This window comes from Castor canadensis, chromosome 16 (assembly GCF_047511655.1).
Source record: "Castor canadensis chromosome 16, mCasCan1.hap1v2, whole genome shotgun sequence".
NCBI lineage: Eukaryota > Metazoa > Chordata > Mammalia > Rodentia > Castoridae > Castor > Castor canadensis.
The window spans coordinates 11,648,121-11,665,474 of NC_133401.1; the positions used below are offsets into that span (position 1 = coordinate 11,648,121).

A 17,354-nucleotide genomic window follows, 5' to 3' on the forward strand; every position below is an offset into this window, starting at 1 on the left:
CAAATCATTCTTCTGTACTCACTTTTTTAAATGGTAGAGAACTGCATATCATGGAATCTAATGTTAAAAAGCTTTGTTTCCTAGAGATTAGTGCCTAGGTAGAATGACATTATTGATCTCCAAAGACCCCAGTTTAAAAGTAAGGCAAGATCAGAAATGGCTTGATTGGCATCTGTAAGTGACATGGTATTCTGCTTTGTAAAGTTTTAAGAATGGGAATGTGATTGGAAGTCTGATTATGGAAATCTGTGGCAACCTATGGCAGGATTTTCCCAGGGAGTGAGTTGAGATTTATATTTATAAAGATTTAGAAAAAAAAAAGAAAAAAGATTTAGTCATAAGAATAAAAAGTACTTATATTTGTAATGATAAATAATAATCAAAATTCAATTTTATATGAATCTCATTTATTAAAAGTGGGATTTACTGGTGGAGTGGCTCAAATGATAGAGTGCCCCCCTAGTGAGCATGAGACTCTGAGTTCAAGCCTTAGTACCGCCAAAAAAAAAATAATAACCAATAGATCAAAGAAGATAAATTACAAAATACATAAATGAAATTAAAAACAGGGCTCGTGGAGTGGCTCAAGTGGTAGAGCGCCTGCCTAGCAAGCATGGCACCCTGAGTTCAAACCTGAGAACTACCAAAAAAAAAAAAAGTGGAATTTGAAGGCATTTTATAAGGATTATATCCAAAGCAATACTTCAGTTGACTGTTCAGTGAAAAATAGGAGAACCAGACACTGTTCAGTCTGCTTTGCACAAATGTTTTGAGGCTTTGGCTTTGATCCCCAGCACCACACTACACACATACAACTCTTGGTCATTCTGCAGATGCTGCTCACCTAACTTGTGTTCAAAGAATCTTGATAGTAAAAACATCTTGTATGAAGGCAGAATGCTCAAAAACTGGTAGGCATTATTTTATAACAGTAACACTGATTTCCTCATTGTTTCTACACATGTCAAACTAATTGGCTTTCAACCTGTTAAATTTTTTATTTTAAAACTGGATATAGATTTATCATGTACTTCTGATTATATTACACTTATATTACATCAGGGACTTATAAAGGAGAATGTTTAAAATAACCCCAGCATTACTAGTACTATTTGAAGGAGTTATATTTTAGCAGTTTTTCTGTGCATTTGTGAGTGTACACACGAGTGTACTTTTGTTTCTCCAGAATAGAAATAGCACTGAACGATTTTGATTCTGATTTCTGATTCTGGGGCTAGCGACATGGTTCAACTGGTACAGCACCTGCCTAACAAGCACAAAACCCTCAGTTCAAACTCAAGTACTGCCAGAAAAACCTCAAACCAACCAAAAGCCCTCCAATTCTGATTTCTGATTCTGCAGAATAGAAATTGCACTGTCAGTCAAAGGGCATAGAGACGTTCCAAGTCCTAGTTAGAAAAAGTAGTTCTATCTAACCAAAAGTTTCTTATGCTTCTGTGCATCTAGAGAAGTGCCAAGGACTTTTTCAAGTTTAGTAAACCTTCCAGATATTCATAAATCAATTAAGCATGGCAGTATGGTACAATTTATCACATGGGATAAATCTGATAATACTGAAATCCTTCAGGATTATACATTTTTATAGATTTTTAAGGTGACTTTCATAAGACAGCAACTCTTCCCTTGTCGAGATTTTTTTTTTTTTCGGTGCTGGGCTTGAACTCAGGGCCTTCACCTTGAGCCACTCTACCAGCCCCACTTTTGTGAAGGGTTTTTCAAGGTAGGATCTCACAAACTATTTGCCCAGGCTGGCTTTGAACTTCAGTCTTCCTGAGTAGCTAGAATTATAGGTGTGAGCCACTGGTGCCCAGCTGTCCAGATGTTTTAAGGCTCCATTATGGAACTAACATTTTGTAGAAAAGATGTATAATAGGATACAGAACAAGATGTAATAGCTATGAATATTAATGAAAATCTTTTTATAGGTCAGGGGAACAAAACTGAATTTCATATTAAACTTCTTGTACACCTTATTAGGTTCTTAAACTAGTGTGATGATGAAGAATGATGTCCTTCCAACCAGGCATGGTAATGTACTTCCTAGCACTTGGTATACTGATGCAAGAGAATTGAGAGTTTAAGGCCAGCCTGGGCTACATAGTGAGACCCTGTTTAGAAAACAAACAAAAAAATGAAGCCTTTCCTTCTGTAACTTCAAACACAAAAGGACATTTCTTGGTTATCTTTCTGAGAATCAATTTTGCTACTGTTGTTAATTTAAAAATAATTGCATCTTCAAGGCTTGGCCCTAAAATTTTTAAAATATTATTTAAAGAAGAGTGGGTGTGAGACTCAACTTTTTACTATGGGAAAAAAAAAAAACAGTAGACAATAAGTCTGTTGGGTAAGGATGTAGCTCAGTGCTGGCCACTTGCCTAGCATGCACCAGACCCTGGGTTTGATCCCAGCACTAAGAAAAAAATTCTAGCTAATAACAATGGATTAATAATACTATCTAACTTCTAGTAAGCACTTTTATAACATTACATTGTATATATGTGTTATCTCAGTCCTCATGACAACTCTCATGAGAGGTGTGGTTCTTAAACTAGTTCATCAAAAAAACTAACTGAAAAGTTAACAACTGTCAGACTGAGGCATTCTGAATGTCTCACAACAGAATCTTTTATCAGTGACCTTATATTCTTCCTAAAATTTCCCATATCAATCAGTAGTTCTTGTGAATATCTTTCTCCAATTATAAATGAGAACTAATATATCACTATTAGTAAGGTCTTCGTGTACTACTGTAACTAACTTTAATTTGCTTAACCTGTTGCCAGCTGTAGCTATTTATAGTATTTGGTATAAGTATTTAGTATACTTACAATATTAAGTATAAGTTGTTATGGGATAAAAATCACATGCATATATTTTAAATAGCCATTTCCTAAAAAAATCACCTAAAAAATTGCATTCACAGTGTGCTGGATCTTATGATTGTAATTAGAGGAATATAAGGAACTACAAAAAACAAAGTTGCTGCCCTTAAGTTATTTGTAATACAGCAAAGAATATAAAATTAGAATAGACCGACTAAGTGTAAGGTAGAAGATAAAAAAGCCAGTAGAGGAATCCAGATCTGCCTAAGAAGTCAGAGGAAGATGTTATTTCTCTAGCCACCATCATCAGATTGTGACCAAATTATTTTGAATTCAGGGAAATTCAATGCGATAAGTGGATTTTATGCTGTGTGCTTTATACCAGCTCTTTACATTGAACTATGATGATAGATATATTAAGTATCTACATTCTCCAGTATGATAGCTATTAGCTACATGTTGCTATTAAAAACCTGAAATATGGCTAGTGTAAGGAACTACACTAATTTAAAATTTGATTTAAATAGCCATATGTGACAGTGGCTATAGTTCTTATTCTAATGGTGTTAGATTTAACATGAGACTAACAAGATTATCTTGCAGCAGTGTAGAGGATGTCACAGCTGAAAGAACAGCTTCAGAGCAAAGTAAATGAGCAGGAATACATGCAGCACTACAGGGAAGGAAGCCTAATTAAGACCAGTGTCAATGTCTGTAAGGCATGGCAGTGCATAGACACATTAAAATCTGGTTTGCGGGCAGCTCAGTGCTAGAGTTTGGGAGAAACAAAACCAAACCCAACCAGAGTTGGCTCAGGAGCTGGGAGCTAATGGGAAAAAAGACAGTCAATAAAAATGTAATAGCTGTTTTTAGATTATTTTGAATTTTCTCTTTAGGTTCAAAAGAAGATGAACTTTCTCTTATCAAATTGAAATACATATTCATGCTTATGTTTTTTTTTTAATTTATGGAATATACTTAAACACAAAGAATATGTCATGCAGATCAATGGTGCTGATATATTAGGATATACATTTCTCTCTGAAGGATTTGTCTATCCTTCACTCTGTGTATGTGTTCGTGTATTTTTTTAACAAATGTAATGATACTATATGTTCTTTTCTTTCTTTCTTTCTTTTTGCAATATTGGTACTGAGGCTTGAATTCAAGGCCTTATGCTTGCTAGGCAAGTTTACTCTTCCACTTGAGCCATGCCCCCAGCCTTTTTTTCCTTTAGTTTGTTTTTCAGATAGGGTCTCATGCTTTTGCTCCAGTGGGCCAGCCTTGGACTGCCATCCTCCTATCCCAGATAGCTGGCCACCATGCCTGGTCCCACATCTGCTTTTCAACCTAATTTTTCTGCTTACAAGGTATTGTGGATATGCTCATTCTTTAAATATTTTCTCCAAATGTCCAGTATTTAATATCTATCTAAATTGATATTTTGTTACATACATTATCTGTAATTTACCTAACCAGTCAGCTATTGCTGGACTCACAATGCTGATATCTGCCCTATCTGTATATATCATTTTACTTTACACAGAGCCCACGAATAGGCTTGCATGCTTAATTTTTTCACATACTTATATACCGTGTTTTAAGGTTGTACAAATTTTTAATGTTTAGAAAATATCCATTTCCTCTTGACAGCCTTTAAAAATCATTTTGTTTTTGATACCGGGGTTTGAACTCAGGGCCTCAAGCTTGCTAGGCAGTCGCTCTACCACTTAAGCCACTCTGCCAGTCCTAAATATCTTTTTAAATAATAGTTGTAAGCTTGTTATTTCTTGATAAAATTGTATCAAAATTTAATAGATTCAGTAGGTGATATTTTATGTTTAGTGAACTATTCATGCCCTGAGTTTTAGGGGATAAAAGCCAGAGTTGAAAGAGAATAGATTTTATTCAAAACACAGCTCTGCCTCATACTAAATGTGAATTTGAGCAAGCAACTGTAGTTTGAACCTTCTTACCTCATCCGTTAAACAGAGATAACTGCATTGCATGATTAAATGTTAATATGATAAAGAGTGTTCCATCACATAGAAGACTCTAAAATGTCTGTTTTAATCATTATCACTTGGTAACCATGGTCACGAATTCCTCCCATCGTTTTCTTTTTCTTTTTTTTATTATATTCATATGTGCATACAATGTTTGGGTCATTTCTGCCCCCTTCCCCCTACCCCCTCCCTTACCCCCCACCCCCTCTCCTTCCCTTACCCCCCTAACCCCTCACTACCAGGCAGAAACTATTTTTCCCTTATCTCTAGTTTTGTTGAAAAGAGAGTATAAGCAATAACAGGACGGACCAGGGGTTTTTGCTAGTTGAGATAAGGATAGCTATACAGGGAGTTGACTCGCATTGATTTCCTGTGCATGTGTATTACATTCTAAATTAATTCTTCTTGAACTAACCTTTTCTCTAGTTCCTGGTCCCCTTCTCCTATTGGCCTCAGTTGCTTTAAAGTATCTGTTTTAGTTTCTCTGCATTGAGAGCTACAAATGCTATCTAGTTTTTTGAGTGTTTTACCTATCCTCATACCTTCCTTGTGTGCTGTCGCTTTATTATGTGATCAAAGTCCAATCCCCTTTTGTGTTTGCCCTTGATCTAATATCCACATATGAGGGAGAACATATGATTTTTGGTCTTTTGGGCCAGGCTAACCTCACTCAGAATGATGTTCTCCAGTTCCATCCATTTACTGCAAATGATAACATTTCATTCTTCTTCATGGCTGCATAAAATTCCATTGTGTATAAATACCACATTTTCTTAATCCATTCATCAGTAGTGGGGCATCTTGGCTGTTTCCATAACTTGGCTATTGTGAATAGTGCTACAGTAAACATGGGTGTGCAGGTGCCTCTGGAGTAACCTGTGTCACAGTCTTTTTGGTATATCCCCAAAAGTGGTATTGCTGGATCATATGGTAGATCAATGTTTAGATTTTTAAGAAGCTTCCAAATTTTTTTCCAGAGTGGTTGTACTAGTTTACATTCCCACCAGCAGTGTAAGAGGGTTCCTTTCTCCCCACATCCTGGCCAACACCTTTTGTTAGTCGTGTTGCTAATGATGGCTATTCTAACAGGGGTGAGGTGGAATCTTAGTGTGGTTTTAATTTGCACTTCCTTTATTGCTAGGGATGGTGAGCATTTTTTTCATGTGTTTTTTAGCCATTTGAATTTCTTCTTTTGAGAAAGTTCTGTTTAGTTCACTTGCCCATTTCTTTATTGGTTCATTAATTTTGGGAGAGTTTAGTTTTTGAGTTCCCTATATATTCTGGTTATCAGCCATTTGTCTGATGTGTAGCTGGCAAATATTTTCTCCCACTCTGTGGGCGGTCTCTTCAGTTTAGAGACCTTTTCTTTTGTTGAGCAGAAGCTTTTTAGTTTTATGAAGTCCCGTTTATCTATGCTATCTTTTAGTTGCTGAGCTGCTGGGGTTCCATTTAGAAATTTCTTGCCTATACCTATTAATTCGAGAGTACGTCCTACTCTTTCCTGTACCAACTTTAGAGTTTGGGGCTGATATTAAGATCTTTGATCCATTTTGAGTTAATATTGGTATAGATTGATAAACATGGATCTAGTTTCAGTTTTTTTGTGGACTGCTAACCAGTTTTCCCAGCAGTTTTTGTTGAGGCGGCTGTCTTTTCTCCATTGTGTATTTTTAGCATCTTTGTCAAAGACAAGTTGGTTATAGTTGTGTGGCTTTATATCTGGGTCCTCTATTCTGTTCCACTGGTCTTCATGTCTGTTTTTATGCCAGTACCATGCTGTTTTTATTGTTATTGCTTTATAATATAGTTTGCAATCGGGTTTTGCAATACCTCAAGCGTTGTTCTTTTAACTGAGTATTGCCTTGGCTATTCATGGCCTCTTGTGTTTCCATATAAATTTAATGATAGATTTTTCAGTCTCTTTTATGAATGTCATTGGGATTTTGATGGGAATTGCATTAAACATGTAGATTACTTTTGGGAGTATAGACATTTTTACTATGTTGATTCTACCAATCCATGAGCATGGGAGATCTCCACTTTCTAAGTGGTTTCAGTTTTTCTCCGTTAAGTATAATGCTGGCTGTAGGTTTGTCATATATAGCTTTTATAATGTTGAGGTACTTTTCTTTTATTCCTAGTTTTCTTAGAACTTTTATCATGAAATGGTGTTGGATCTTATCAAAGGCTTTTTCTGCATCTAATGAAATGATTAAGTGGTTTTTGTCTTTGCTTCTGTTAATGTGATTTATTACGTTTATTGATTTTCGTATTTTGAACCACCCCTGCATTCCAGGGATGAAGCCTACTTGGTCGTGGTGAATTATCTTTTTGATGTGTTCTTGAATTCGGTTTGCCATTATTTTATTGAGGATTTTTGCATCAGTGTTCATTAAGGAGATTGGCCTATAGTTCTCCTTTTTGGAGGTGCCTTTGCCTGGTTTTGGGATAAGTGTAATACTGGCTTCATAAAATGTGTTAGGCAGTTTTCCTTCCCTTTCTCTTTCATGGAACAGTTTAAGGAGGGTTGGTGTTGGTTCTTCTTTAAAGGTCTGATAGAATTCAGCACAGAGTCCATCAGGTCCTGGACTTTTCTTTTTTGGGAGACTCTTGATTGCTGCTTCAATTTCATTTTGTGTTATAGGTCTATTCAGGTAATTAATGTCCTCTTGGTTCAGTATTGGATGATCATAAGTATCTAGAAATCTGTCCATTTCTTTAAGATTTTAGAATTTATTTGAATATAGGTTCTCAAAGTAGTTTCTCATGATTTCCTGAATGTCCATGGTGTTTGTTGTTATCTCCCCTTTTGCATTCCTGATTCTACTAATTTGGGTTTTTTCTCTCCTTATTTTAGTCAGGTTTGTCAGGGGTCTATCAATCTTGTTTATTTTTTTCAAAGAACCAGCTTTTTGTTTCATTAATTCTTTGTATGGTTTTTTTGGTTTCTATTTCACTGATTTCAGCTCTTATTTTTATTATTTCTCTCCTTCTATTTGTTTTGGGATTTGCTTGTTCTTGTTTTTCTAGGAGTTTGAGACGTATCATTAGGTCATTGATTTGGGATCTTTCAGTCTTTTAATATGTGCACTCATGGCTATAAACTTTCCTCTCAGAACTGCCTTTGCTATGTCCCATAGGTTCTGGTAGGTTGTGTTTTCATTTTTCATTGACTTACAGGAACTTTTTAATTTCCTCTTTTATTTCATCAATGACCCATTGTTCATTAAGCAATGAGTTATTCAGTTTCCAGCTGTTTGCAAGTTTTTGTCTTTATTTTTGTTGTTGAGTTCTAGTTTTATTGCATTGTGATCAGATAGAATGCATGGTATAATTTCTATTTTCTTATATTTGCTGAGGCTTGCTTTGTGCCCTAGGATATGATCTATTTTGGAGAAGGTTCCATGGGCTGCTGAGAAGAATGTATATTGTGTAGAGGTTGGATGAAATGTTCTGTAGACATCAACTAGGTCCATTTGATCTATGGTATATTTTAGAACTAGGATTTCTTTATTGATTTTTTGTTTGGATGACCTACCTATTAATGATAATGGGGTGTTAAAGTCTCCCACAACCACTGTGTTGGAGTTAATATATGCTTTTAGGTCCTTCAGGGTATTTTTAATGAAATTGGGTGCGTTGACATTGGGTGCATATAGGTTGATAATTGTTATTTCCTTTTGGTCTATTTCCCCTTTTATTAGTATGGAATGTCCTTCTTTATCTCATTTGATCAATGTAGGTTTGAAGTCTACTTTGTCAGAGATAAGTATTGCTACTCCTGCCTGTTTTGGGGGACCATTGGCTTGGTAAATCTTCTTCCAGCCTTTCATCCTAAGCTTATGCTTATTTCTATCGATGAGATGGGTCTCCTGTAAGCAACAAATTGTTGGATCTTCCTTTTTAATCCATTTCGTCAAACAGTGCCCTTTGATGGGGGAATTAAGTCCATTAACATTAAGTGTTAGTACTGATAGGTATGTGGTGATTCCTGTCATTTAGTTGTCTTAGTTGTTTGAACGTTTGATTGTGTGTACCTAAATCAATGTGACTCTCTACTTTCTTTTTTTTTTTTCCTGTAGTTTGGTACTGCCTGCCCTTTCATGGTTATGTTGGGTTTCACTTTCTGTGTGCAGAATCCCTTGAAGAATCTTTTGTAGTGGTGGCTTTGTGGTCACATGTTGTTTTAGTTTTTGGTTATCATTGAAGACTTTTATTGCTCCATCTGTTTTGAATGATAGTTTTGCTGGGTAGAGTATCCTAGAGTTGAAGTTATTTTCATTCAGTGCCCAGAAGACCTCACTCCAAGCTCTTCTTGCTTTTAATGTTTCTGTTGAGAAGTCTGCTGTGATTTTGATGGGTTTACCTTTGTATGTTTTTTGTTTTTTCTCTCTTGCAGCCTTCAATATTCTTTTTCAAGTCTCTGTACTTGTTGTTTTAATGATAATATGCCGTGAGGTAGTTCTATTTTGGTCAGGTCTGTTTGGTGTTCTGGAGGCCTCATGCACCTGTATGGACATAGATTTCTCTAGATTTGAGAAATTTTCTGTTATTATTTTTGTTGAATATACTATGCATTCCCTTTGCTTGCACCTCTTCTTCTTCTTCGATGCCCATGATTCTCAGGTTTGGTCTTTTGATGGAGTCGGTGAGTTCTTGCATTTTCTTTTCACAGGTCGTGAGTTGTTTAATAGTTCTTTGGTTTTCCTTTAATTACCATTTCATCTTTGAGTTCTGAAAGTCTGTCTTCTACTTGTTCTGTTCCGCTGGAGTGGCCTTCCATTTTGTTTTGCATTTGTGTTTCGTTCTTTTTTCTGAGGTTTTCCATATCCTGAGTCACTTTCTTTTTAATATTGTCTTTTTTCAACCTGAGTTCATTTATCTCTTTATTAATCATGTTCTTTGTTTCACTTTGGTGTTTATACAGTGCTTCTATTATTTCTTTTATTTGTTCTTGTGCGTTCTCAAATTCTCTATTTTTGTTGTCTTGGAATTTCTTGAGTGTCTCCTGTGCATTTTGGTTGACCGTATCCAGTATCATCGCTACAAAATTCTCATTACTTGCAGGATTTCTTCTTTCATGTTGTTCTTGAGGGCGTCATTGGGTTCTTTGGCATAGTTCACCTTCGTTTTCTTGAAGTCTGGATCTGAGTATCTGTTTTCTTCATTTCCTTCTGGTTCCTATACTAATTTATTGCTGGGGGGAACTGGTTTCCCTGTTTTTTCCGTCTTCCCATCATTGCCCTTGGTGTTGTTACTGTCCCTGTACTGTGTGCAATTAAGTATTTTCTAGCTTGTAATAATAACAATGGTGATATCTAGAATGGAAGGGTGAGAAGAGAGGGAAAGCAAAGAAGGTAAAGAAAAAAGGAAAAATAAACAAACAAGTAAAAAAAAGAAACAAACAACAAAAAAACCAATGTCAAAGAAATAAACAGGGAGAGATAGTGCACTAATCAACAGTAAGCTAAACAGGCATTAGAGAGACAGGGAGAAGATTAAAAAAAAATCCCCAAGTTCAAATGCAATAAAGTTTCAGTCTTAATAATTTTGGTGTTAGTCCCTCAGCCTCCAATCCTGGAGATGGTGTCTCAGAAGTAGTTCTGTCGTTGTTTCATCAAAGGGGAAAAAAAAACAATAAAACAAAACAAAAAAAAATACAACAAAATATCCCAAGTTCAAATGCAGTACAGTTTCAGTATGTCTTTCAGCATGAGGTTGTAGTTCAGTTGTTGACTCATCAAAGGAAGAGAAAAGGAAAAAAGAAAAAAGAAAAAAAGTCTGGAGACAGTTCTGTGAATGGCTATCTGAGGCTGCAGCTCACTTGCCCACTGCTGTCAACCTGCTGTTGCTGGAGGCTTTATTTACGCAGATCTCTGGGGTGAGCTTAACACTCACCTGGCCCCTCAGGCTTTGTTTACTCAGAGTTCTCCTGGGTGCCATCGCCACTGCTACAAGCTTTCCCCTTTCCAAGCACACTGGAGGAGGTGACACTGCACCCGCTTTCTCTGGCCGACGTGTTTATTTACAATTCATGTGGGAAGTGGGCCTTCCCCCACCCTCCTGTGGAGTTTTCCTCCCACAGCCACTTTTACAAGCTTTCCTGCTCTTGGTTGCTGGTCGTGTGCCGCCTCTCCTCCCTTCTCCAGCCCAGTTTGTTTATTTGCAGTTCTGTGAGGGATTGCCCCCCCACATTGGTACTCAGGGCACCCCACCCTCTTTGCTACATGTCTTTTTGTTGTTGTTGTTGTTGTTTATTCAGTTTGTTTTCTATCTCTTTTTTCTCTGGGTAGGGGCCAGTCTGTCCAGGGGGCTATGCTGATCTGGCCCAGGGTTGTCTGTGGGAGTACCATGTGCTGCTTAGCTTACCTGGTGGTCTGTATCTCTTGAGCCAGTAGGAACTGGCATCTGGCAGTGCGGGAGCCCTCCTGGTTTCTCCATTTAACATGGAGTGGGGATGCTATGCATGGGCTAGGGGTGTGGAGGAGTCGGAATTTTACCTCTTCTTGGTGGTTTTTCCTGCAAGGTGTATCTCCAGCGTCTCGCCAAGATTTTACTTTAGGAAGCACACTTTCTGCTTCCTCCCTCTAGTCGCCATCCTGGAATCTCCTCCTCCCAACCTCAGTATTGAGATAGTGGATGGTCTGGTACTCCAGCAGGAAAGCAAAATAGATGATCCTGGAAGGAAATCGAAGTTGGTTGGAAACAAAGCCCAGAGGGTTCTGGGTCTGTAGTTCTGGCTCAGCAAGAACTTTATTTATGCCATTGCAGTTTTGCAGTAGGAAGCACTGCCTGCTCTTTTTGCCTCCATGTCTGCAGAGTCCAGGCACATACTCAAGCCATGAGTGAAGTTCAGGTTTGCACAGGATGGCCCTTTCTCAGCTCTAAGATGGAGACAGACAGGACAGGATCTGCTCAGGGACCTAACACTTCAGTCTAAGCTACAGTTCAGCATCATCAGAAATTAGGATGGACTAGAGGTCCTGCTGGAATTACTGGCCTGGTTTCACACAGAAGGCCTCTGCTCTGAATCTTCACTTGCATAGTAATTCCCATGGTTCAGGGAGGGCTTGGTTTTATCCAAGCTCTCTTGTGTCTCCCAGTTTCTTTTTGCAGTGCATGGAGTTAGAAATAGATATGAAGGGGAAAAATTTGGGGAGTTCTAAGGCATACCTCGTCTCAAAGTCACTTCTTCCTCTCACAGCCATGGCCTCTCTGGACTCTGCTTCTTTAGTGAATGAGAAAGCCCACAGAGGAGTGGCGGGTTTTTACAGTTCTAAAACCATGGCCCATATAGGTTCCTTTACTCTTCCTTGAAATACTGTGTTTTTTAAAATTCATGTGATCATTTAATTTTATTTATTTAGCAGTTCTGGGAATGGAACCCCAGGCCTCACACATGCTAGTTAAGTGCTCTACCACTGAGCTTCAGCCCAGCCCTCATGTGACCATTCCTGTTATCCTAAGGCTTCCTTCTTACTTCCTAGTAACTCTGATACAGTGAAGGATGGTGCCAAACAACTCAGCATCCTCATTTGCCCCTTTTTTCTTTGACCTGTGCTTACCTGTTCAGCACTCATCTATGTGCCCAGTTTTATTCTCAGGAGCCTTTATGAAGCAGAGAAAGAAGTCCCTCAAGGGAAATATTTGAGCCCCCATAATAATAGTCATGATTCTGTGTAACACAGGGGGTCCCATCAGGCTCCACACACCTGGGTTTTGCAGGCTTATAGGATAGAATTAGTTCTGAGTGTTTTGCTATCCCATTTAGTGTTTGAGGTGACACAAACACTGTCTTCCATGGGAAGAGGCAAGATCTCATGTATTGCAAGTCTGACAGTTCTAGGTTGAAGTGTGATTGAGGCCTGTATTGGAGCAGAGGGGTTGTTTAGGGATCTGTCCAGAGGATCCCTAAGGGATTAACAATTTGACAAAAGTTAATTTTGAAGTTGACAAAATTGTACTGGTCTCCAGTGACATTGGTGTCATTGTGGACCATTCTATGTCAGTGTCCTGTAGCTCAGGAATAAGGTTAGTGTTACTGAGGAATGGAGGGTGGCAGATGAGAGAGCCTCCAGATCTTTAATGAAGGATGGGAATAGGCTCACAGGATAGGGGAAGACCAACATTTTGTCCGACCCAAACCCTTATGTATAAAAGAAGAATTAAGCCTGGCATGTCCACAAGACGAATGTGTTAGTTTGTTTTCTGTTACTATGATGAAATACCTAAGGCTGTATTCTTTATTTTTGTTTTGCTTTTTTGGTGTTTTTTGAGATAGGTTCTTGCTACGTTACCAGGGTGGCCTGGAACTTTTGATCCTCTTATCTTATACTCCTGAGTAGCTGGATTACAGACACCTGCCCTGAAGCTTACTGTAAAGAAAAGAAATTTGACTCACAGTTCTAGAGGACCAAGGTCTAGCGGCCACATCTGATGATGGTCTTCTTGCTGGCAGAGTCCCCAGGCAGTTCAGGGAGTCACATGGCAAGAGACACACTGGCCCCAAACTTCTGGACCCAGGTGATGGTCCCCCTGCTTCAGCTTCTTAAGTAGCTGGGACTGTTGGCACATGCCACGTGCCCAGCTCCACCCTCTTAATACCTCATAATAGGATAAAACAGTTACCTCATAATGGGAATTTAATTCCAAGTTCAATGCATGAGCCTTTGTGGCACACTCAAACCATATTAGCTCATAGAACAGACAGTACAACTAACCAGCCAATAAATGTATTTACTAAAGACATTGTTTACATAAAGGTGAACCTGAGGGTTTTTTTTTTTTTCTTTCTTTCTTTTTCCTTCAGTACTGGGGCTTAAACTCAGGGCCTTCACCTTGAACCACTCCACCAGCCCTTTTTTTGTGAAGGGTTTTTTCAAGATAGGGACTTGCAAACTATTTGTTTGCTTTGAACTGCAATCCTCCCGATCTCTGCCTCCTGAGTAGCTAAGATTACAGGTGTAAGCCACCGGCCCCCAGTGAACCTGAGTTTTGATGAACTCATATAATATTCATCAAGTCCTGTTTTCTAAAGTTGAGATTTTAGAGTACTTTTGTGGAAAATAATTATTTTTAAATTCCTTGAAGAGAGAATTATGGAACTGACATTTATTCAGAGTGTACAATGCAGGTAATATGGCAGATGCTTACTAATACTGCCTCATTGAACTGAGAAGCTGGGTTTTTTTCATTCCCAGGCCTTTGTATAATTAAGTTTTCTCATGGTCTGTAGGATGTTTTGTCTGCATCAGCAATCCTTCTTTAAAACCATAAGTACTCTGCTTCAGAAATACTAATTCCCTTATTCTTCCATACATGTTGGAGGCTTGAACCTCAGTTTACTTGTTTGCTATCTTGTTTTCTTTCTTGCAAATCAGTTTTTCTTTTTTATTTATCTTGTTTTCAAATTATCATACATTAATAATACAGGGAATTCCATTGTGATATTTCCATATATGTGTATAGTATACCTTGAACAATTTTACCTCCTCCATTATATTTCCATTCTCCCTTTTCCTCCTCCCCTACCCCTTTTCAAACAGTGTTTGGTGGATTTCATTATGCTGAAAATAGTGCTTTTTGGGGAGAGGCAGTGCTGGGGTTTAAACTCAGGGCCTCACACTTGCTAGGAAGGTACTGTTACTGCTGGAAACACTCTGCCATACCCCCCAGCCCTAGTTTTTTATCTTGAAAATGCATTTCAATTAAATTTTTTTAATTAAAAAATTATTTGTCATTATTTGGTTGGTTTCTTGGCAGTACTGGGGCTTGAACTCAGGGCCTGGTGCTTGCTAGGCAGATGCTGTACCACTTGAGGCACATACCTTTTTTGCCTTTAGTTATTTTTGGATAAGGTCTCGGGTTTTTGCTAGGGGCTGGCCTCAGACTGTGATCCTTCTACCTATTCTTTCCCAAGTAACAGGAATGACAGATGCACACTACCACACCCAGCTTATTGATTGAGACGGGGTCTTGCTCACTTTTTGTCTGGAGTGGCCTCAAACCACGAGCCTCCTGATCTCCTGTGTAGTAGCAGGGATTACAGGGGTGAGCAGGTAATCCACCATGCCTGGCCAAAAAATTTTTTTCAATAATGCATAGATTTGTCATTACAGGTATCCTTGGCATTTAATGATGTGGCCATAGACCTCTCTCAGGAGGAGTGAGAGTGCCTGGACCCTGCTCAGAGGAACTTGTACAGGGATGTAATATTGGAGAACTACAGCAACCTCATCTCACTGGGTAAGATACATACCCAAATAATGTACAGATCTGTTTTCTGGAATGTCAGCTTTTTCCACTGTGGAATTCCACAGCTTTGTTCTAAGAAGTGACCTGAATTCTTGATCTGTTGCTAAGGAAATAGTTTGAGCATTGTTGGGTGGAAATGACACCTGTGTTATGTGCCTTCATCATCTCCATCCTTCAGTGTTGTTCACTCTTCCCTCTGGTCCTTCCTGTTGCTTGTTTTTCTAAATCATTCCTGGATTTGAGTTTTGTGGCATTTTCAAAGAAACTTATGTATATACCCCATATACTTCAAGTTCCTGCGAAGCTCCAGGTTCACGTCTGCCCTCCTGCAAGAGAACAGCTGGAACCAGGGCTTTGGTTTTCTCACACTAGCAAGAGAGCTTCTATGGATTATACAGTGGTGGACTGGGTTAACAGTGTTCATTTAAAATCCAGGAAGTACACCCTGTCCTAGAACACATACTCTCTTTAACTTGTTCTATGTGAATTTTGTGTTTTCCTTTGAAGACGTATCTAAGGAAGAACATGGAAGCAATTTAGGAAACTTGTATGTCTTTTAGCAAAATAGTAATAACAAAATAATACTATTGATACTCTATGCATCCTTTTAAGCCTTTACATATATATTAAATTGTGTGTGTGTGTGTGTGTGTGTGTGTGTGTGTGTGTGTGGTCCTGGGGTTTGAACTCAGGGCCTCATGCTTGTTAGGCAAGTGCTTTATCACTTCAGTCACACCCTAAGCCCTACATATATTAATTCATGTAATTTTCACAACAGCCTTATGAAGTAAGTAGAATTAGTTCTGCTTTGCAACTTTTCCAGGTCACACAACTCATAGGTGTCAGAAGACTTGAACAGGCCATGGGGCTGCAGTTTGTGCTCACAACCCCTCTCTACTCTGTCTTTAAAAGTAGAACACACCTTTTTCTTCTCTTATCTGGTTTCTTTGAACTCATACTCATAAGTCCATCTTATAATGACTATTAAGTAGCCTTTTTCTTCTTTGCTTTGAAGGCATTAAGACATTTTGAAGTTACGTTTTTGGGGTTTTTTCCCCTACAACTAGTGTCATTTCTTTTCTCATGAGCAGAATATACTATTTTTAAGCCAGAATTGATTACCTTATTGGAGCAAGAGAAAAAGCCCTGACTGGAAATGAGGGACGATACAAGGAGTTGCTACACAGGTGAGTGATGGCAAATCTGGCAGGGGGCTTGTAGCACAAGGGAGGAGGCACATCCCTGACATGTTTGGAAGGCTTCCAAGGTCCGAGGCCTGTGGAGAAGGGCATGAAACCTGGGAAACAGGATATTTTCAACAAGAGAGCTGCCAAAAGAACTTCACCCCTTTGCCATACTCATTTCACTTCTTTCACTTTTCCTTCCTTCTTCAAAGAGGGCTGCTTTCTTGCATCCTTTGACAACCATTTTACCTGTTTCCAGGTATGTCCTCTTTTACATGTGGAACTGTATTCATTTATCCATTACTTAAAATTATTTTATTCAACAAGTATTTTCTGTGTACCGTACCTAAACCAGGCACCGTGCTGGAGTCTAGGCACTACCAATACTTGTTTCTGCTGTCATGGAAATGTTGATGTCACAGTGTGGGAAAGAAGTAAACAGATAATATCAGATTCACATGTTCTGTGAATAAAATCATGCAGGACAAGGAGACAGAATATTTGGACATTAGCAGAGCTAAATTAGATTGGATCAAGAAAGAACATTTGAGGTAAAGCCTTATTTGTTCAGTGGTGCTGGATGAAACCCAGGGCCTCACATGTGCTAGGCGGAAGCTGTACCACTGAGCTACATCCCTGCTCTGGTGCTGATGAGTCTGAGGTCTCAGGCTGTGTGAATTTTGAGGAGTAGCATTCCAAGCAGATAAACTGCACATGGAATGATTGTGAGATCAAATGTCACCTGTGTTTATTCCTAAAACCAAATTAGGCCAACTAACATGAACATCCTTATATAGTTATTTTTTTGTGTTTCCATTTCTCCTAGAAATATATAGAAATAAAATTGCTGGGTTATAAGACAAGGGTATTTTCTTAATCATATGTTGAGGTATATATTACATAATATCAAATGCATCCATTTTAAATGTCAACTCCTGTAATTTTTAAAGATTTAATTGAACTATAATTGGCATCTAATAAACTGCATGTATTTAAAGTGTAAGAATGGCTAAGACCATCACATAAGGCAGTAGTCATCATATTCTTCTCTAAAAGTAACCCCTCCC

General features: G+C 38.3%; 1 protein-coding gene across 1 annotated transcript in view; it reads left to right on the forward strand.

Annotated features, from left to right (window-relative positions):
• The window catches only part of LOC109697928 (uncharacterized), a 32,055-nt gene that overhangs the window by 952 nt on the left and 13,749 nt on the right, over positions 1-17,354 (forward strand). The window contains 3 exon segments of the mRNA XM_074058704.1: positions 1,999-2,049; positions 14,968-15,094; positions 16,195-16,290. Coding sequence (XP_073914805.1) covers positions 2,026-2,049; positions 14,968-15,094; positions 16,195-16,290 — 247 coding nt within the window. The 5' untranslated portion in view covers positions 1,999-2,025.